General features: G+C 41.8%; 1 protein-coding gene across 3 annotated transcripts in view; it reads left to right on the top strand.

Annotated features, from left to right (window-relative positions):
- LOC102309753 (cadherin-10) overlaps window positions 1-20,539 on the top strand; it is a 73,680-nt gene that overhangs the window by 45,829 nt on the left and 7,312 nt on the right. For all 3 annotated transcript variants that reach the window (XM_005932082.3, XM_014336727.2, XM_042223095.1), the window contains exons 5-9: window positions 1,101-1,268; window positions 3,368-3,555; window positions 10,878-11,131; window positions 17,887-18,023; window positions 18,607-18,728. In XM_005932082.3, the coding sequence (XP_005932144.1) occupies window positions 1,101-1,268; window positions 3,368-3,555; window positions 10,878-11,131; window positions 17,887-18,023; window positions 18,607-18,728 (869 nt within the window). The remainder of the gene's footprint in view (window positions 1-1,100; window positions 1,269-3,367; window positions 3,556-10,877; window positions 11,132-17,886; window positions 18,024-18,606; window positions 18,729-20,539) is intronic.

Genomic DNA, 20,539 nt, shown 5'->3' with positions numbered 1-20,539 from the left:
ACTTGACGGAGAGCTCAAAGCCACGTGAAACATTCCTAACTTAAAGCAGTAATTAAATGGAAATGGGAGAAATATTAAAGAAAATCTAACAGTGCACCTGTCACAAAGGGAGGTATTATCTGTTGGGATATAAAAAGGATTTTGTAGCAGGGTAGACATGATCATTTCTGCTGTAAAGTTAGGCATTTTAACATGGGAGTCTATGGGGATTGACTCACTTTAGAAAGCATCCTCAAGTGGCCACTAGAGGAACTGCAGTTTCTGGCAATTTAGCATTCTTTAATGATAGTTTGCTTAGCGTAGAAAAAAACGAATTTTGCAATCACAACTAAGTAGCTGCAGCTGGTGGTGTGGGGCTATTTAATGTAGCTATTGTTCAGTTTTGTGACTGATTAATCAATTTACTAACTGCTTATTATTTTTACTTCAGTGTTCATATTCTACACTTTAGAGAGCATGCTTTTATCTTTTCATACTTGTTTTCTTTTCTCTCTGTGCCAGCATGTACGATTACCTGGAATACTGCATGAATAGAGCATGTCAATTTATGTATTTTTGCAGATTTTCTCACACAAAAAAACCCTGTCATTAAAAAGGAGCAGGTTTAAATTGCTTTTCGCTCTGATGTTATGTTCCCACTCTGTCAAAAGTTTGCTGTAAAAGCCGTAAAAGTGAGTAGTGACCGGAGTTGAAGGGTGAACGAGGTCACTGGGTCCTCTTGTACCGAGCGCACCTCAGAAAATGCTTTCAGTTATAGACGGTGAAGAGGAAAATGGGCAAACGAGCTGCTGATTATGCAGCAGCGACTCGTTTCTGTCTAAGCAAATAAACATAAGTGGGTAAACTTTTTAGAGTTTGGAGCATTTTTAAAACTCTGATTTTCATCCAGATTTTTGCGTTATTATTGTCTTCCTGATTCCCCCTAGTTTTTTAAAATCAAAGCTGGACTGATTTTAATGTCATAAAATAACAGATAATCAGAGGAAAACAGAAAATAATGAGTTGGATGAAGCTACAGATTGCCTGCTCTGATCAAATGCACGCTATTCTCTTTGTAAATCTAAATTTTTTGGTTGTTGGGGTTTTTTTTCTCTCCTCAGGCCTGATCAAGACAGCTCTGCCTGGCATGGACAGGGAAGTCAAAGAAAACTACCAGGTTGTGATCCAGGCTAAAGACATGGCCGGACAGATGGGCGGGCTCTCAGGAACCACAACGGTCAGCATCACCCTCTCAGACGTGAACGACAACCCACCACGCTTCACCAAGAGTGAGTACAGCCCTTCTGGTGGACTTGTGCATGCACACACACAGTGACCAATCCTCAGCTCATGAGAACCACTTGTCAGTGTGAGCCGATGCCAGGCCGGCAGCCCCCATCTGGTGTCAGTTTCAAAATGAATTTGGATTATTGCAGGGAGCTCTGGGTTTTGTGCAACTAAGGCGGGCCTCTTAAAGGCAGCGAATAATTAAATATAGAGCCATATGACAGAGCGAAGGGTCCTGCAAAGTGCATCAGATCAGCCCTGTAATCCCTATTAAATGAAGAGAGTACATTCACTGGGTTTTATCTCCCCTGCTCTTCCTCTCTCTTTGTCTATCTCTTGCTATTAAGTCTTCTGCTGCCTTTTTACTCCATAAAACCACTGTTCTCAATTTAGTGCTCAAACTGTCCTTGGTGCATTTTTCTCCTCTTTTTTGTTACACTCGCACTCATCAATCACTCACTCCTCTTTACTCCTTACGTACTCTCTTTTCACATACTCTCTCCCGTTCTTCCTCTCCCTCCCTCTTTGCTCTCGTTGCATCTGGCAAATAAATGGCGAAGGGAGCCAGATCAGATTGACAGATTACCGATGTTGTCGTGTCCCTTGCTCCCCCCACGCGTTTCACTGTACGGTGGGTGACGCGTGCGCACAGCCGCGAAATGCAAGGCAAACACGCGCCTGCGGAACTCCCACCAGCTCCGGGGGTGGTGGGAGTGGTGGTGGGGTTGCAGCTGCTGTCATTTCAAACCCCTCCACCAATGAATGAAGAGCGAGAGGAGGGAGGGAGGGAGACGGATACGACGGGGATGGCGAAGGTGACAGGAGGGGGGAAGAAAGGGGAAGAAAGAGGAAGAGTGAAGCGGACGGCAGAAAGACAGCCTGTGATAGAGGCGAGGGGGGTGGAGGGGTGGGGGTCGCGGGTAGATTGAAAGAGGAAGAAAGAGGAAGAGATATTGTAATGGGACACCCAGAGGAGGTAGAGTGTCAGGAAGCGATATCATTGTTGTCTGCCGGAGTGATGCCTCTTCTTTTCCACCCAATGCTAAATACCTGTTAGCCCAGGGAAACCTTCTAGTGGTGCAGTGTGTGTGTGTGTGTGTTTGGAGGCAAGTGTCAGCGTCACAGAGACCTGCCGACTCAGGCGTTGCCAAAACACTGTCAGCATGTTTTATTAGTGTGTCACTGCTGTTTGTCTCCGCAGGCTGTGTGTATATCACCCTCGCTCCCCTCCCGCAGTCCAGCTATTTATTTAAGCATACGAGATGCAACCGAGGCCGCTGCGGCCGACAGGCAGCCATCAATTTATCCCCCTTCAAACCCAGAAATCATCTCAGAAAATAAGTGTGGGTGGGGGGAGGGAGAAGAAGAAGAGGCAATTAATTTATGTTGAGCAAATTGGCCCAGAATTTATGTTACATCCTAAACTTGAAGTGGTGAGTCAATACGGCTCGTAGCAACCTACGTGAAAGGCCAAACGTCTGTTTTGGAGCTGAAATATGTTTCGGCACATATGAGATGTCTTTCCGCAGCTAATCTACAAATGTAGCAGCACTAAATCCAACACTCCTTCTGACACGCTCTCCCTCCTCGGCTGGCTCTTACACTGCTGCTCTCTGATTGGTTCTGACTCACTTTCTCCCTGACCTGCTCTCTTGTATTCCTGCTCTCTGACTCACCCACTTACACTCTTTCTTTTTTCACTAACAAGGCCGTAAAAAATACTCACGTTATGACGCTCGTCGGGCTGTCAGGGGTGGCGCTTGCTTCTTTTGTGTCCGGCGCGTCGTGTGTGACTGTGTGTGTGTGTGCGGTTTTTTTTAAATCGATCCCGGGGTACGTTTTAGGGGTTTTGTAATTGCTTTTCGATTAGACTTGAGGAGATCTTAAAAAAGAGGCGCTAATTCACCACTTATATGAATTGCATCTTTGTGTGGGAAAAAAATTGAAATCTGGCATGAAAAGAAACACCAAGGGCATGGCCTTGGTTTTTGCAGTCCTACTGCCACACACACACACTTTCAAGCTTTCTCTTTTTTTTTTCTGAACAGCTTCAGTGTTGCTCCGATTAACAAAATCTTTTCATCTCATAAACTCTTTGCAGCCCTCTATGAGTTCAGGGTACCCGAGTCCATCGAGGTTGGGTCTGCGGTGGGAGTGATCCGAGCCATGGACGCGGATATCGGCCAGAATGCGGAGATGGACTACCGGATTATTGGGAGCGATGGGCCTGGGATGTTTGAGATCACCACCAATAGGAGCACACAGGAGGGTGTCATTTTGCTGAGGAAGGTCAGGCACTCTCTATGGGGAGGTTTTATGGAATCACATGAGCAGTTTTAACACTTTCACTTTGATTTATTCGCCAAAAAAATCCAAATTGTGTCTTCAAGATTATGAAAGCAGCTTGATAGAAATACTGACATGGTTATTATGTTGCAGCTTTTACAGCAGCAAGAATCATAAGCAACAGGCGCTGCTTTGTTATCTTTTTGCCCTGGGTTTCGCCTGTCAGGCTGCAATAACTCTGTGATTGGTGGAGAACTATATGAGCCTCAGGCTTCCTCAGAGGCAGCCCTGCAGACACAAACCAGGAAAAAATTCTGGGAAATATATTCTGCATATTTTCCACTAGAGAAATGCTTTAAAATACATGTTTATTTACAGTAAAATCTTGTTGACATGAGAGGCGTGCATGCACAGGCTGCACAACGACTTCACTCATGCTATATGCATTACTTTGTATTTTATATTTATATATTTATATTATGTGTGCACAAGACTAGCAATATCTCAGCTGTGACTGTGTGCGCTGTGCAAACATTGTGTAAATTTTCTCCTAAAAGTGCCCTAAAACTAATAAAAGATGAGATATTAATACAGTTCAACTTATAACCTTTACTTTTTTACTTTTTGTAATACATTACACAAGCACAACAGGAAAATCAAACATAATATAACAAATAAAACACATTCATAAAATTCAGCTTTCATACTCAACAGCATTATGATTTCTTATGATTGCAAGCTTTCACTGTTATTGGCATCACCTAATTAAAAGCCTAAAGGTGCATGTTGTGGTGAAGCAGTGCTATAGAAAGAAACTGAAGTAAAACTGAATTATAATGAATAGAATTATCACCTTAAAATCATAAAGGACTTTTTTTTTTTTTACACAATTTATAACCTTGACATCTCTAACATAATTTGTTCTTGTTGGAGACTTTTTAAGGATTTTTTTTGTGTGTGTAGTCAAACAAACTTAATCTCAGGGTATTTTATTCATTTTGTTTAGCAGGAACTTTTAAAAAAAAATCTTTTAAAGAATTGGCTAAAAACTTTTCAAATTCAAGAATTTACTTAGAAGTGTTTTGTACTTTTTCTTTAACCTGCTAGGACCTGGCAACCAAAATCACATTTTGGGTTGTCTAGACCAAAATGCTACATTTTGCTCTACAAGGGCCTGATATCCACTTAAGCTGGGCAAACACTGCGATCTTTTTCGTGTTATTCAGCTTCTGCTCAAACTGCACGATTGACTCGCAGGGGTTAGAATTATTTCGCAGGTCACGATGCAGGGTCTCACACTATGCGGCCCGATGCCCTGATGCGACCTGAGTGTTCACACTGTGCGTCCATAACATGAAGGTTATAACGGAAAATCTGTCGCTCGCTCTCCCTCTCTGTCTTTCACTCACACAGACACACCACCACCACCATCAACTTTGCTAAATTGCTATTGAAAAACATTGATCAGGCAGCTGTGATTGAGCAGCAATGTCCATCCAATTATTTTCACGGTTGTTGTGTCGTGATAATTTTGTGAGGCCACATCGAAAAGGCTCGGATGAGCTTTCCAAAGTTCTACAAGTTGTGCCTCCATCGCTTGTGTCCAGATCACACGCTGCACTGCTGTGCTGCGCCGTCTTTTTCACCGACATTTATGTGTTTGCACATGTGCAGTGTAAGAAGCTGCGGTGACCTCCTCACGACGGTCGTGACCAAGCAATTGATGATCGGGAGCTGGTCGTGAGGTGTTAATCGCTTCTCATTACCCCACGTATACTACATGATGCACGACACACGATGAAGGCGAAACTCGGGCCGATCACCAAAACGGTCGCACAACTGAAAAATCGTCTCAAAATGAGCCAAAAATCACAGTGTAAGCCCAGCATAAGCCCAGCATAAGCCCAGATCTACGAGGACATTATACTGCCACTGTTCTATTGAAATTTTAAACAAATATGCTCATATGTGGATCTCGTTTTTCTCAGAAACAAAAATTGTCTAAAAAAAAAAAAAATCTGGTAATTCTTTGTTTTTACATTCATCAGGTGCCAATCACCCCAAATATCAAAGAGAAATTAAAAATGCATGACATGGAAGAGTTTGGGTCTTAGGAGGTTAAAGAACATGCACGGTGAATTTAGAGAAATAAGTTAAAAAAAAAACACTTTGTATGTAACATTCTGTTCATGCTTTTTTGACTATTTTTTTGACAGTTTTCTGAGTGTGGCTAACATTAGAGCCCAACATCAGACTCGTGACCGTGGCTCTAGCTCTGAATTGGATAAAGGTTAAGAATAAGGATCAACTAATGTTAGCAGTGCTTACACCAATAACTTTCTTTCTTTCAAAGCTAGCATTCTTGCACCTGTACAGAAGGTGATCAGATCTCACTGTCCTCTAACACAGCAAACACGTCACGTTTCACCTTGTTTGTTTATAACTTCCCGTCACAGACGGAGGGATGCTGCTGGCTGGTGACGGGTTGCTACGTAGAACCAGCTGAATAATTAATGTTTTTGACTGGACTCGACTTGACTAGCGAGGACGGCAACATCTGGTTGACTAATCGGACACAGGTTCACAATAAAAGCCAATTAAATGCTTTTACTGTGAAACAGGGAAGAGTTAGGCTGATTGCCATTGGAGCTGGGTTGATGTCTTGTGTGGAATTGCAGGACTCCGCTGAAAAATGCAATATACTGAATGCAACTGAAGTGGACTTATTGTTTTCATGGAAGTATAAGATACATATAAGACATTAGTTTCAAGTAAGGAGGTCAGTGAATGGCAAGTAACCCCTGTGAAGCTGATCTAAAGACTCAGTTTCATATTTTTTAACCTTAGCCATTAAAAGCCAATGGGGTATTGTCATGACTCCATCGGGTCACCAAGAGTTTGAATCTTGGTTACGTTGACCTCCTTCCTGTGAGTACAGGGTACAGAAGGTTAAACTGTCTGGCAGCCAATCAGAAGAAAGTCCACCTACTGTAACAAGAGGAGTTAAAACAGCTTGTTGCAGACTGAGAATGAATTTAGAGTCTGTGTGTAAGATACTGTTTTGAACTGTGAATGCAAAGCTCCTCTAGTAGTGACCAAGGACAAACCGACGGAGCTAGAAATGATCGAAACACAGACTTTCAGTTCTTTCACCACATGCAGGACTCACTCCCTCGGTGTAACCGAAAGGATAGACAACACAATAAGCAGCGCTCGATAAATGGAAAAAAACAAACTTTATTTCCATACGCAGCTCGGAGACGGACAGCAGAGTTATTAGATATCCACTTCCACTTCCCCACACTTCCACTACATATGTTTTCAGTGAGATTCATTCTTCCCCTCAGCTGAGACCAAAGCAGAAATATTGATGCTGAGTATGGATTGCAGCATTCTGCTTGTGGTGTGTTTGATGTATTCAACAGTATCTGGCAGTTGCCTTATCAAGCACCCTCTCTGCAGCCTTCGATCGATCGCTTCCATCATGCCATCATTAAGTGCTGGATGACATAATTGCCCTTTGTAGTCGATGTGGTGTGCAGGCACACTGTGTGTGGGGACTAAGCATGCCCTAATTTTGAACATACTAATTAAATGGGCTTGTCATCCCATCTCTGATTGTACCGGCCCTTCAAAGGAACATATTCCTCCAGTGGACATGCGGTCCCCCTCCCCGGCTTGGCACCAAACAGTGAAAATCAATGACTCATAATATGTTACTATTCACAGTTTCAGAAAACAGCTCATTCCATCTGGATTCTTTTTTCCAAGCTTTCACTGGCTGTTCCCAACAATCGCGGACCCGGCATCCTTTTATATGTACAGTAGGCAGCCGGTGAGGGAGCTCACTCTGATCCAGCTGCTCCAGCTCAGCACTGGGCGCACACTCATTAAAATGCACCGCTCCCCAATTATTTCCATCAATGAGGGGATACCTTTGCTGGCTACAACTTCAAAAATAAAAAGTTCAGACAGGGAACCTAAAAGAGAAAAGCTAACAGCAGAAAAAAAAAACATTAGAACCGCAAAGGAATCAGGCTCCTAATCATCATGCACAGTCCATAAATTATAGGCTGCAACAGCAGTGTACAGTAGATGCAAGAAGATCAGGGTTTGTGCGTAAAAGCAACGAAGCTGTGTTCTTTTATGTGTACAAATAGATAGAAATGAAAGTATGGCAACAGGAAAAAAAGATGCAGTGTGAGTATAGTATAGGGAAAAAGTGCAACGACAAACTGAAGCTCATCATCTGTGTTCTTCAATAGAATGGCTATGATGAAAGAACTTTATGCCCCTGTTTCAGTTGATTTTAATCTTTTTATAATCATCCCTATTAACCTTTTAACCTTAACACTCCCTCATAAAGTCTGGGATAAAAGCCGGGAGGAGGGGCATGCTTGAAATTGGAGATGAAGCGGAATATTTGACAAACGAGTGATTTTTTTGCATCAGTATCTGCCTTTTCCCCCCCCTTCGTTCTTTGGCACATATTCCAGCAGTGATTATTTCCCATTTTGAGATAGTTTGCAGTAATCATGCCTTCAGCTGTGTCCCAGAAGCTTTTTTACCTTAACTTACCTTATTACCTTAACATCACCGAGTCGCTGACAGCTTTCTTGTGGAGACTTTCCAGTAAAAGTCCTCCTCATCGTCCTTCGTTTCTCTTCTGTTATTAACCTGCCTGCTTGCTCAAGGCTCCAGATAAGAGTAGGAGATGCTACTGCACTAACATTAAGTGAATGGATTGCTTCCGATCCATATTCACATATAGATTAAAAAAACATTATGATTAAAAAAAAGACCAGAGGCATTGTCATATTTTTAAAAGGTTATAGCGGGTTTTCAAAATGCATTTTACCTGGGGGAGAAATGCTTGTGTTGTAACTACTGAGACAGGTGCACTTTGCAGGTACACAAGGCTGAAAACATCAAAACTTTTAAAGTTTGATCCAAATACACTGAATCTGTTTTCCAAGTGACTCTGTTGGCATCAGGATGGTGATAAAATGGCCATAAAACAATCAGTCTGCGATTGAATGGCGTCAGGTTGCCAATTATATGCCTACATCTTTTTCTGATAACACAGCAATTAACTGATAAATCGCAAATCTGTTGTTGTCTACACACAAAAAATGTACATTAGAAACATTAACTGCTTACTGTTCGAGCCACAGATTTGAAACAGAAATTCCTCCACAAAGAACAATGTGGTTTCTGCAGGATGCAAAATAACATAGACACTTAGCAACTTGCTTTAAGATTGTATTACAACCAGAATATTACCAATTCAGTATGACTCTACTACGAGTTGCGCTCATCAGTGTAGACTGACTTACTATAGATGGATCGCCAGGTGTTGTCAATCTGTCTGCATTTGTCAATTAAACAGCAACCATTTGCAAAGCTTCACCAATCGACAAGACGCACCACAGTTGTTTGGAGACAGGTCTCAAAATCAAAAGTGGTTGCACAGAAGTTAAGCATGCAACACCCCCAGCTAGTCGCAATAAGTACTCCAACAGCAAAAAAAGTTCAGTGTAATAACAGCCATTGATTTTTTCTCCTACTTGTAAGGAGGTTGCTGTCTGATTTTTACTCTAGTGTGACTGAGCCGTTATATAGACAGCTAAGTCACTGATAACCAGCTCACCCTGGTTTCACATTGCGTGAAGGCTCGGCTGAAGCAGCCTGGTCAGCTGGCAGGAGCCAGTTTCTCTAGGAAGTCTCTTTGCTTGTGGTTGATCAAAGTCTATCCCTGCTCTCTGGGACTTAAGATTGTGACATTAGTTCTTATTGTGCACTGGAGATGAACTCTAAGTTGGAAGACCACATAAATCAGAACCTGAATCATGTGGAAAACTGGTTCATGTGTCACAACAGGATAAAGGATAAAAGTCGCTCGTTGCTTTCGGACTCGTTTTGAATCTTTAACATTGGTCTTTTGGCTCGTATGACTTTTGGTTTTTCGAGTTGGAAGTTACCTTATATGGATGATAAATAGAATGCTAGCCTAATGCTAGCTAGCTTGGTTACCAAACAGCATTCACTTTCATAAACTGTACAGGTGCAGTGCCCGGGCACATATATTGTGTAGATATTGCCATGTAAATAAATTACGATTTCAATCAGCAAACTTGAAGCACAGATTCCTGGGATGTGTGGAACCATAGGACAACACACCTGTTAGTCTGTGTAGCCATGCTATGGCCATGGATGAGTTAAAGAAAAAAATCAACCCACTTGTTATGAAGGAGCAAATCTTTCGTTACAGGGAATGAACGTCCTTTTAAGATGGTTGTGATTGAGCTAACCAACAAGGACAAGGATGTGTATTCAGGAAGGTGGAATTGGACTATCTGTCCTCCCACTGGAGACCCAGTCGTTTATTTGTCTGTTATTTATAGTATGTCATATTTAATTTAAGAATGTAGGGGTGAAGTACGACCACTACGACCATGAATAAAATCAAATTCTTAGGGAAACTTCCAAGTCTCTCAAGAATATCCAGCATCCCTGTCTTTGAAACTTGTAAAATGGCTTTTAAAGAGTTCACACAGCATAATAACATTAATGTTGCCACATTAGTCTAGAAGATCATACTATATGATACTATATTAAAACTAACCCTAATCTTAAACCTATACATTAGAAACGTAGATGTTTCTCTGCATTTTAATTCTTTTTCACCAAATTCCTACCATTCACTATCACCGTGATAATCTGGTATGTTGATCTGAGAAACAGCATCAAAATGAACAGATGTCACCCAGCAAAGATCTGTGCACAGCTGTGATTGATTGTTTCATAGAGCCGCGCTGTGCCGAGCATCAGGAAATCAAACTGAAAAGCAAATGTAAGAAGTTGATAATAAAAAAAATTAAAAAACTTTGTTCTTGTTTGTGTTATAAGGCAGGCTGTAATCAGATTTCCAGTCTTAAAACATGAATCCTGTCATTAGCCAGACCGTGTTGTTGTCATGTTTGTTTTCCACTGAAATGCCACATCAGTCATATTATGCAGCAGCGCTTAGGCAGACGTCCACGAGAGCACGGCTGTGATGTGTGCAGCAGCCCGTGTTTGTCCATCAACAATCTTGTTAGTGTCCTTGAATGTGACACTAAGACCCTTTACATGCCCTCATTAGATACTCTGGAAAAGCTGTTTTTTACTCATTAAGCTGGCAGTCGCACCTAAAATAAAATGTGACAAATTACAGGACCTGTTCATGCACACAAATGTAAAGCAAATATTAGCACTTTAAGCTGTAATTAGTGGAATTGGTGCTTCTTCTTCTTCTTCATGCCTCTTCTGTCTCTGTTTTGCAGCCTTTGGACTATGAAAGGAAGCGGCAGTACAGTCTGCGTGTCCAGGTGGAAAACGTCCACATCAACCCCCGCTTCTACTCGAAGGGCCCCTTTAGGGACGAGGCCACCATCAAGATCATCGTTGAGGACGTGGATGAGCCGCCCGTGTTTGAGCGCGCCAGCTACGTAATGGAGGTGAAAGAAGACGCGCCCAAGAACACCGCCATCGGCTCCGTCAGCGCGTCTGATCCGGATGACAAAAACAGCCTTGTCAGGTAAATGAACCAAGCTGCATCTCTTCTTTTTATTTCACAGCTTAGCTCTTTTTCAAAATTTGCTGCTGTGTGATCTTTCCGAACGCACTTCAAGGCAGCTATTGATTTCTATTCAAAAGCCAATGAAAAGGCTGAGCATGATAGCTCATTCAAGCACCACTTAATTGCTTTTGCTGGAGGTTTCAGTAACATCTGAGCAAGTTGAGGACCACTCATCAGTCTTAGTTAACAGTACAACTACTGGGAGTTGGAGAACTGACAAAATTAGCTTTTAAGATTCGGTTTGGGGATTGTGTTGGCTTTACAAGTCATTTAGATGATTTAATTACAGATTGTAAAGGCAAAACATACTTTAAAATATACAACTAAACAAAAGGTACAATAACTAACCCATCTAAATAATTTAATTAATAAACAAGAAGAACATTAAGGAAAAGTTAAAAACAATTTTTGGATAACCAGCAAGCCACCCAGCTCTCCCTAGCTCTCGATCGAGCAGATGTCATATCCAAATGTGTGTAAACATTGTGTGTTTCTAATATTTTATATGGGTTTGTATGTCATTTTAGGAGATGTGATCAAAGTCTTTTATTTTAGCAATGCTAAATGATTGAAAATGTGCCAAAAAGCTTTTCCTGAGCCAAGTTTCTTCCTGTTACAAGCGAGTTTTTCCTCCCCACTTTAACTGATTCTTGGGGTTTTTGCCTGAATACTGTAGAGTCTTTACCTTACAGTGTGAAGCACCTTGAGGAGAACTATTGTGATTTGGTGTTGTATAAATAAACCTGAAGTGAAATTAATAAGTTAATAAATGAAGTGCATAAAATTTAATTTCTGTTTGTGCAAACATGAATCAAAGTTAATGCATCCAAAAGACTGAAACTGCAGCATGCGTGGGCTCTAAATGAGCATAACTGCTGCTGAAAGAAGTAAAAATTTGGATTCTGTTTTATCTCATATACAATGACTAAATGTTAGCAAAACAAGAAAAAAGAAGTCTTATGCCCTTAGATTGGATTTTCAGGTCCCAATTATCTTTAAGACTGTTTGAAAAATCAATAAACACAACTCATTTAACAAAGTTGTATACCCCAGTGGTTAGATCACAGCTTCAGTTTGTGGTTTGAATAAACATACATTTACTGTGATATTGACCTGTTCTCGCCCACTTACATTATAAACCATCAGTCACTGTCAACATCCAGTGTAAAATCCACTATAAAAATCTGACTACAGAGGCTCACATGCTTTGATAACATAGTCTAAACTCAAGGCTGAGCTTTTCGCTCTTTAAGCAGCTTCACACAATAAGAAAACAAGACAAAACTCAAGTAAAAACCACCGTGTGCACCTTGAGTTAAGCATATAATATCTCACTAACCGATTTCTATGCAGAGTCAATATTTGGAGCTCCCATTAAGTGAATTATTCATCTTTAATGCGAGATGTTGTTTAATGTTCTGAAGGTTGTAAATGGATCTTTGTGCTCTTGTTTTCTTCACCATTAACATAAACAGCGCTAAAATAATGAGGCCTGCGCAGGGAGACACTTTGTTCTGCTACACATACAAAATGCAGCGAAATAATGAAAAGTGCCAAAAGTTCGCTTACACAACTTAGCTCATGGAGATACAAAATTATGCGAGCGTTGTATTAAATGGGAATAATGGCAGTGGGGTGTGAGGCTGCGCCTCGACTCCGCTTCAGACTTTTTCATTTTTATGATGTACTAAGGGAGTTGGCTCTCAAGGTTGAAGTTCCACCACTTTATTGCAGGTGTCAAATATGATATCATTCTCTTTTATCGCCCATCATCAAGGAGGTAGCTACCCTGTGGCATTTAAAGCCGTGCAGAGGAGGAGGAGGAGGAGGAGGGAGGAGGGTTGGGAAGCCCGGGGGCTGCCTGGCATGAGGAAGTCACTGAGACGGTTATCTTTATTAGCTCGCTGCGACTTGTGGACACGTGCACGTGTGTGGCAGGGATGCATACGCAAGTCCTTAAGTAAGCCATAAGTGCAGTATATAGACTCATGCAGACACATGCATGTTTCATCCTACATTTTTCCTTCTGGTTGAAGATTTCAGGTCAGCTCTTTACATGAGATTTGATTTACTGCAGTCTGCAGCTTACATGCTTTTAAATGGAACACTTTGGCCTGAACAAATACGAATAAGATGTGATGAACATGTCATGCATTTCCCTCACTGAATGCCTCTTTGGCAAGCGTGTCACTGGCTCTGTGAATGTGGAGAGGTATCGTGTTTTCAGTGCTGTACTGTCCGTGTTAAGAGCTTTTATTAAAAACCAGATTCTCTACAGAAGGAGAGTTGCTTGGATGCTGACATTTCTGGAGCAGTGTACTTACATATACACTCATCAGCCATTTTTGGGGGGTATACTTGACTACTCATCTGGCAGAAACTCATTTAGGCATATAGACATGGTCAAGATGACCTGCTGAAGTTAAAGCTGAGCACCAGAAGGGAGAAGAAAGTGACTTTGAATGTGGCATGGTTGTTGGTGCCAGACAGGCTGGTCTGAATGTGTCAGAAAATGCTGATCTGCTGAGATTTTCCTACTCGAGCATCTCTAGGGTTTAGAGAATGGTCCAAAAAAAGAGAATATATCCAGTGAGCAGCAGTCCACTGGGAGAAAATGGATTGTTGATACCAGAAGTCAGAGGATCAGGTCAAACTGCTTCGAGTTTATAGGAAAGTGAAAATAATCACCATTATAACCAAAGATAGCAAAACATTTCTGAATGCAAAACACATTGAACCTGGTAGCAGGTGTGCTGCAGCAGCAGAAGACAACACTGCTAAGAACAGGAAACTGAGGCTACAGTTTGCAGGGGCTCACTAAAATTGGGCCATAGGAAATTTTAATATTGATTTCTTGAGTCTTGATTTCTACTGCAACATTTCTATAGGGTCAGAATTTAGCATAAACAACATGATTGTGTGGATCCATGCTTGTGGGAGATATTTTCTTGCACCTCTTAGAACCAGCTGAGCATTGTTTAAACAGTGCAGCCTACCTGAGTATTGTTGAGTTCACTGTACTCAAGTGGGCTCAACAATCAACAAAGCTCACCAAGCCAGTCCAATAGAGCATCTTTGGGATCTAATGGAACGGATGGAAAACATGGATGTCCAGCTGAGAAATCTGCAGCATGATATGAGGCTGTCATGTCAATATGACCAAAATTCCTAAGGAATATTTTCAGAATTAAGGCAGCTCTGAAGGCAAAAGGCAATCCAACTTAGTACTAACAAGGTGTATAATAGTAAAATGGCCAGTGAGTGTATGTTAAGATAGATGACGTGCAATAAAGATAATAGAGATGGGCTCATGAAAATGTTTATTTCACTCCTCTGAAGCCAGCGTGTTTAATCTGATGTGGGTGTTTATATGGAGCATTTCTATTCTGCTTTATTATTGAAGAACTGCTGTAGAGCCAGTATGTATGTAGCTGGTGGCTGTCCATCCCACTGTGATGGGATCTCTTTAGTGATGTTCAGACCTTTAAAGCACGAACAATATTCAAGGTTATTAGAGAACATTTCATTTAACCGGGGTTCAGATTTGCCATAGTGGAGCTTTCGAACACTTTTTTATTAGCCGTCTATATTGGCCAGCTTGGATGAGAAGCCCTCAAAGACCATCGAGTGCTGTGAAAAGTGGCTATTTGAACATCTAAATGTGAATGTGAACCCTGATGTTCATCTGGGCTAAATATGGTTAAAGAGTGAGTCATTTTTTTAGTCTTTTAGGTGCCATATAACAGCATTTCAGTTACTATTTTTCATAGTGTCATTAGCACTGCTTTGCATGGACATGTAGCCGAGCTGGTGCTCGATACTAAGGATGGCTAACCTCTCCAAAATATAACAACTGAAATGATTTCGAAACAAAGATCATTTTGATACAGATTTTTTGACCTCGTGTTGAAGAAAACATTCTCAAAATACTGTGTCAAGTCGGTTGGTCTCTTCAGAAGGGAGGAAAGAAGCAATAATGTAGGTCCCAACCCCCTGATCACTAACATTTCTGTAACCCTCCTCGTCCTTCTGCCTGGCCTTCCAACCAGCCAGCTGTGTGCCTGCTGAGAGCAGCACTTTGGTTGTCCGGTCAGGACGAGGAGCGCCGTTATCTCTGCGCCATTAATCAAGGGAAGGGTTAGACCCAGGCAGCTGAATTATTGGGAATATTAGAAAAGCAATTAGTAAAGCCCACGGCTGACGCACATCTAACAAGGTTAGAGTTACTGTCGGGCCTGCGAGGTGGTAGAAAAATAGGTGGGAGTGTTTAGATAAAGACACCAAAATGTTTGTGCAGAGGAAGCAGCAGCAGCAGCAGCAGGGAGGGGCTGAGGAGGTAGGGGTGACACCCATGGGGAGGGGGAAGATCGGTGGAGGGAGGAGAGGGATGCGGCGATGCATTGAGAGCCGCGGTTCATAGTCTCCCCTCGGGGGTCTCCTTCCTCTTACGCCGGCCCTCCTGATGCCTGCTACTCCATTAATCACACTGATGCATCACAGAGTAGTCTGGGAGGCAGAGAAAAACAACACAACTGGATAACCTGTTGGCTCTAATGTGTGTATCAACACAGGGCAGACTATTCAAGACTGCTAGTGCCAGACAAGACAGTTTATTATTATATGTCACAGGTTCAGTTCCCCCCAAATAACCAAAAATAGATCATTTTATTAAACTCCTGCTGGATGTATCTGGTCCAGCAGATGGGTTTACTTTTACAGTATGTGCTCAGGTTTTTCTCAGGCTCCACGTCTCCCACTGATTTCTCTGTGAATACAGCTCAATTACACCCGCTGCTTGCTCCTCTGTGGTGTTTTAGTTGCAGCAGATGTTTCAAGGTGTAGTCAGACAGCTCTAGGCCTAATAACAATAAAAACATACCCGATGTAAACGTGGGCCACCTTGCCTTCAAGTTTCCTTTTTGTGCACGTCTGGGCTGCTCCTAGTGCGACTACCATTTGTAGGTCACTGACTTTGTGACTTCTTGCACGTGCATGTTTGTGATACCAGAGTCAGCAAACGTGTGCCAAACTGATCCAACAAAGATGGTTCATCTCACCAGGAGAATGACCGGCAGCTTTTTGTTGCCTCTGACATTTACAGGCTTTTAATAGTGATTAACATTTTGTGCAGAAATACTATTGGATACTCACTGAGAACTAGACACATTCATTGTCTGAAGATCACCTGCCAGTGCAAAACGTTTGTTGTAGTTAATTTTTTTCAGCATTTTCAGAAAGAGTCTTTTTGGATGGCTGCTTGCTACTCCTTTACTTTACTGGCCCCATTACCTGATAGTTGCCCACTACCATTTTCTGCAGGAAGTAGCTTATTTTACATTGGTGCTGTCAGCGTTAATCTCGGTAAATTGACGTCAACTCCATAACTGCATTAACGCTGCAAATCTCTGTTAGCAAGTTAGCGTGGATCGCCCCTTGCGTGGGGCTGCATGGCGTCCACGCGTTAGCGCGATTAGCTAGCGCTGTGCAGCCCCACGCACGGGGCGATCCACGCTAACAGAGATTTGCCGTCTACACAGCATCCCCCCTCCCCTTAAAAAAGTAAAAAAAATAAAAATACACTCTAAAATTTTCATGGACCGCCTTTAGCTTTGATGATGGCACCGTTCACCGTGGCATTGTTTCAATAAGCTTATCCAATGTCACAACATTTATTTCCAGTCAGATTTCTAATAATTTTTGGCCAAGATCTCCCCGCGTACTGTGGCACATTCCAAAGATTGTGCTGGAAATGACTGCACTGCTCTTTCACAGTTTGAACCCAGTGATTCCTGGCATTGTCATCTGGGAATGTCCCGGTGCCATCGGGAAAGAAAAAAAAAAACATCTATTAATAGCAAAACATGGTCATTCAGTATATTCAACTGACTTCAATGGAAAGCTATTACTTACACCGTCACCAACTGGTGAATCTTTTTTAGCCGGGCGGTGTATATTTTATGGCAAAAACAGACATGCTGTATTTTTTCTTTTTAATGACTTAAGTGCTATTAAAATATTCAAGAGTCATGACCGTCCCTCGTTTTTATGCCACGGATTTGTTCTCCAGGGTCAGACTAACTATGCTACTCTGGCCCCGGTGTGTCTGTAGAAGAAGAATCTAAATGTAGTTTATGCTGTGCTACTGTGTGCGCCCATTTTCTTTGGCCTCACCAACACAGTCTTTACTTGGCATTTCCCAGATTTGGATCACTACAACTTTATCCTCTTCCACAAAAAAAAAATTAAAGTAAAAGACTCACTGTCCTGATACAGTGGAGGACATTTAGCCTAATTTGCAGATGGTGAAGTCTTTCAGGAAGTGATTTTAAAAGTAGATGCAGTCCTGGAAGTGATCCGGAGAGCAGCCAAATTTAAATCAGTATGAGTCTTGCTTTTTGATGCTTTTTTTCAGATACCATACAAATGAATAGAGAAAAGCTTTGTAAATTCAAATTAACTCATATTTTTCTTATTTGTGCATATTAAAAAAAAAATATATATATATATAAAGATAATTGTGTTCCTTTCAGCAAAGTAGACTTTTCTTCTTCACTGTGTCCACAGCACAGAATGTCAATTCGACCAAGACACACCTGAGACGCTCTGTCAATGTGACTGTACCCTGTGTCTGTCGCCCTGGGAAAACAACACATTTCCACTCAGCATGAGTGCACAAGTTTACACGCCAATCGTTGTCTGTGTGTTTTGTGCAGGTACACTATTGATCGGCGCACAGACATGGACAGAGTGTTCAACATCCATGCAGGCAACGGGTCAGTGTTCATCCTCAGGGAGCTGGACAGAGAGGAAAACGCTTGGCACAACATCACCGTCATCGCCACCGAGTTCAGTAAGTGCAGCAGCCGGACCAGAAAGAGACATTTCGGTTCACGTACTTCCTCCAATTCTGTCAGCCAAATTGGATTTTTGGGACCCAAGTATTGGCTGGTAGCTGCTGTTTGTTTCCCCAGCCCATAGTTTACATTCTCTAAAAATAGCATGGGTGCCCATTTATCTGTTTTCCCACTAATTTAAAATATAAAAATCAGCAAGCGTCTTTGTTTTCTAATCTGCTGCTGTTAATTCAATGCTGCCGCAAACTGCTATTTCCCTTCATCTTTGCCAGTTGTCTTAAAAAAAAAAAAAGATCCTAATAATTTCCACATCCAAAGACCTTATTTTACCTATTATTACTTTCCTTTATTTTGTCAGTGAAAACTAGAACTTTGTGCAGAGTCTGCGCATAAATATAACTGTGGAAACAAAGAAATCACCAAAACTTGGAGCATCTGATTTGTGTTTTTAACCAGCTATTATTTATTTATATGCACAATACTGTAATGAGTTTGCTTGGAAACTAAAGCAGAGCTGCTGTTAATGAAATGTAATAATTACTCATGTAAATTCACTGTGTCCACCTTTGTGTTTCCCAGCCAATCCGCGACAGATCAGCCGGGTACCTGTATACGTCAGAGTCCTGGACGTCAACGACAACGCTCCAACATTCGCCACCAATTATGAGACGTTTGTGTGTGAGAACGCTAAGGCTAATCAGGTTGGTTATTACCCAACATAAAGCCGTAGTCATGGTTTCATCTCGACTTCCCAGTTTAGGATTATGCACCCGCTCCCAGCACAGCATGTAATTAGCGGGCCTCAGAGAGAATTTATAAATCTGTCACGTGTGTTTTAAGCTACTAGATAGTGGGACCGCTTCTGGGGACCAGACTTTCACATCTCAGGTTGATAAAGAGAAGTTTTCTTCCTCAAAATAGATTAAAGAAGTCGAGAACAGATCCACAGTGAAAAGAGATGTCTAGAGGTTCTGAAAAGACAGAGCTGCATTGTAGACCTTTTAATGTAAGACTCCCACAGCTGGGTTCGGATTTGCAGCTCTTCTTGGGTTGAAAAACCCAAGTCTGTGATACCTCAGAGATAAATGTGGATAGTGAGTCTTCAGTTTTAGGATCACTAGTAAAGTCCGAATAACGCCGTTTTACTAACAAAATGTGGTCCAAGCTGCAGTTTGCAAGACTTCTTTGTAGTCTTTACAGATAAAAAGTCTATTCACAGCGTTAGCCTGTGATAATGTAGATGTTTTTCCTCTGGCCCTGGAGTATTGTGCGATTTGTCCTTCTACATCAGGGCTCCTCAATGTCAAATTAGAGCCAGCATATGAAAAAAACAACTGATTTTGTAATGTGTGTAATCAGAGGATGTCAGTTTTGGGTTTTTTTGTGTGCTTCATAGTTTCTTTTAAGCACGAGTGATGTGGCTGTTACATTTCTTGTCGCAGCACGTCTCCTAGTGCCAGTCCTAAACCCAGATAAACGGGGAGGGTTGCATCAGGAGGAGAATCTGGTGTAAAATCTTTGCCAAATCAAATGTGGATCATCAATAAGATTTTCACATGATTGGCCGACACCTGGCTTAATGACGACTGCCACCGGTGCTGTTGACCAGCAGGGTGCCCGGGGAAACTGTGCTGCTGTCTATGCTAAGGACAGAGTGAGATGGAGGTAGATGAGTCGCCTTGACAACCCCTAAAGGGAGCAGCCGAAAGAATATGAAGAAGCCTAGAAGCTTCTGTCTGGCTACAGCTGACTGTGCTGAGACACCTGCCAATCAAAGGAGCCGTCACCCCCCTGTACAGTTGTTATGGGGTTTGCAGGTGTTCATTTATGCACAACTCTCCAAAGGTCTGGCCACAGCATTGCAATCAGGGTTTTGGGTCATTGCAGCAACTTGATTCTTGTTTTTACTTTGCTTTGTTTTTTCCATCTGTTCTGTTGTGGATTTCCTGTGATCATGGTCCTGTTAATCAGCACTTGGCTGCTGCTTGCCCCCTTAGTTCTCTGTACTTAGCTTATCTTAAAAAAAATATATATATCTTCATGAGTGTAGAGCCACTCTTCCTTGTGCATAGTAATTATATTTTCAGGTGTCGTTCACTAGAAAGAACCCAGTTATTACTTAGGATAGGACAAGGCAGGGATCCTCACAATTCATCTCTCCAAAACTGAGCAATTTACAGTAAAATGATCTACTTGAATACAAACCACTCTAAGCCAGAGGATAAACACCTATTTTTGAATTTGAGGTGAACTGTGCCATTAAGTAAATACAGCATCACTATATTAAACTCATACTGTGTTTCAAGGGGAACAAAATGATCCTTTATGCAGAATCAGCCTGGTGCCTTCATGTTGCATCAGATACAGATGAGGCCGCTTTAAACTACTTTGTATCCTGCTAGGTAGCTTAATTCAATGTGACACTTTGCTGATGATATCCTTGCACACGTTTACCATCTGAAAACCTCTTGAGGTTTATTCCTTGTTTGCGCGCCCTTAACTATTTGTCTTT

This window comes from Haplochromis burtoni, unplaced genomic scaffold, assembly GCF_018398535.1.
Source record: "Haplochromis burtoni strain Fernald_Lab_line unplaced genomic scaffold, NCSU_Asbu1 Contig_101, whole genome shotgun sequence".
In the NCBI taxonomy this organism is placed as follows: Eukaryota; Metazoa; Chordata; class Actinopteri; order Cichliformes; family Cichlidae; genus Haplochromis; species Haplochromis burtoni.
Note: the sequence above shows the minus strand (reverse complement) of the source record. Positions and strands in the feature narration are given on the sequence as shown.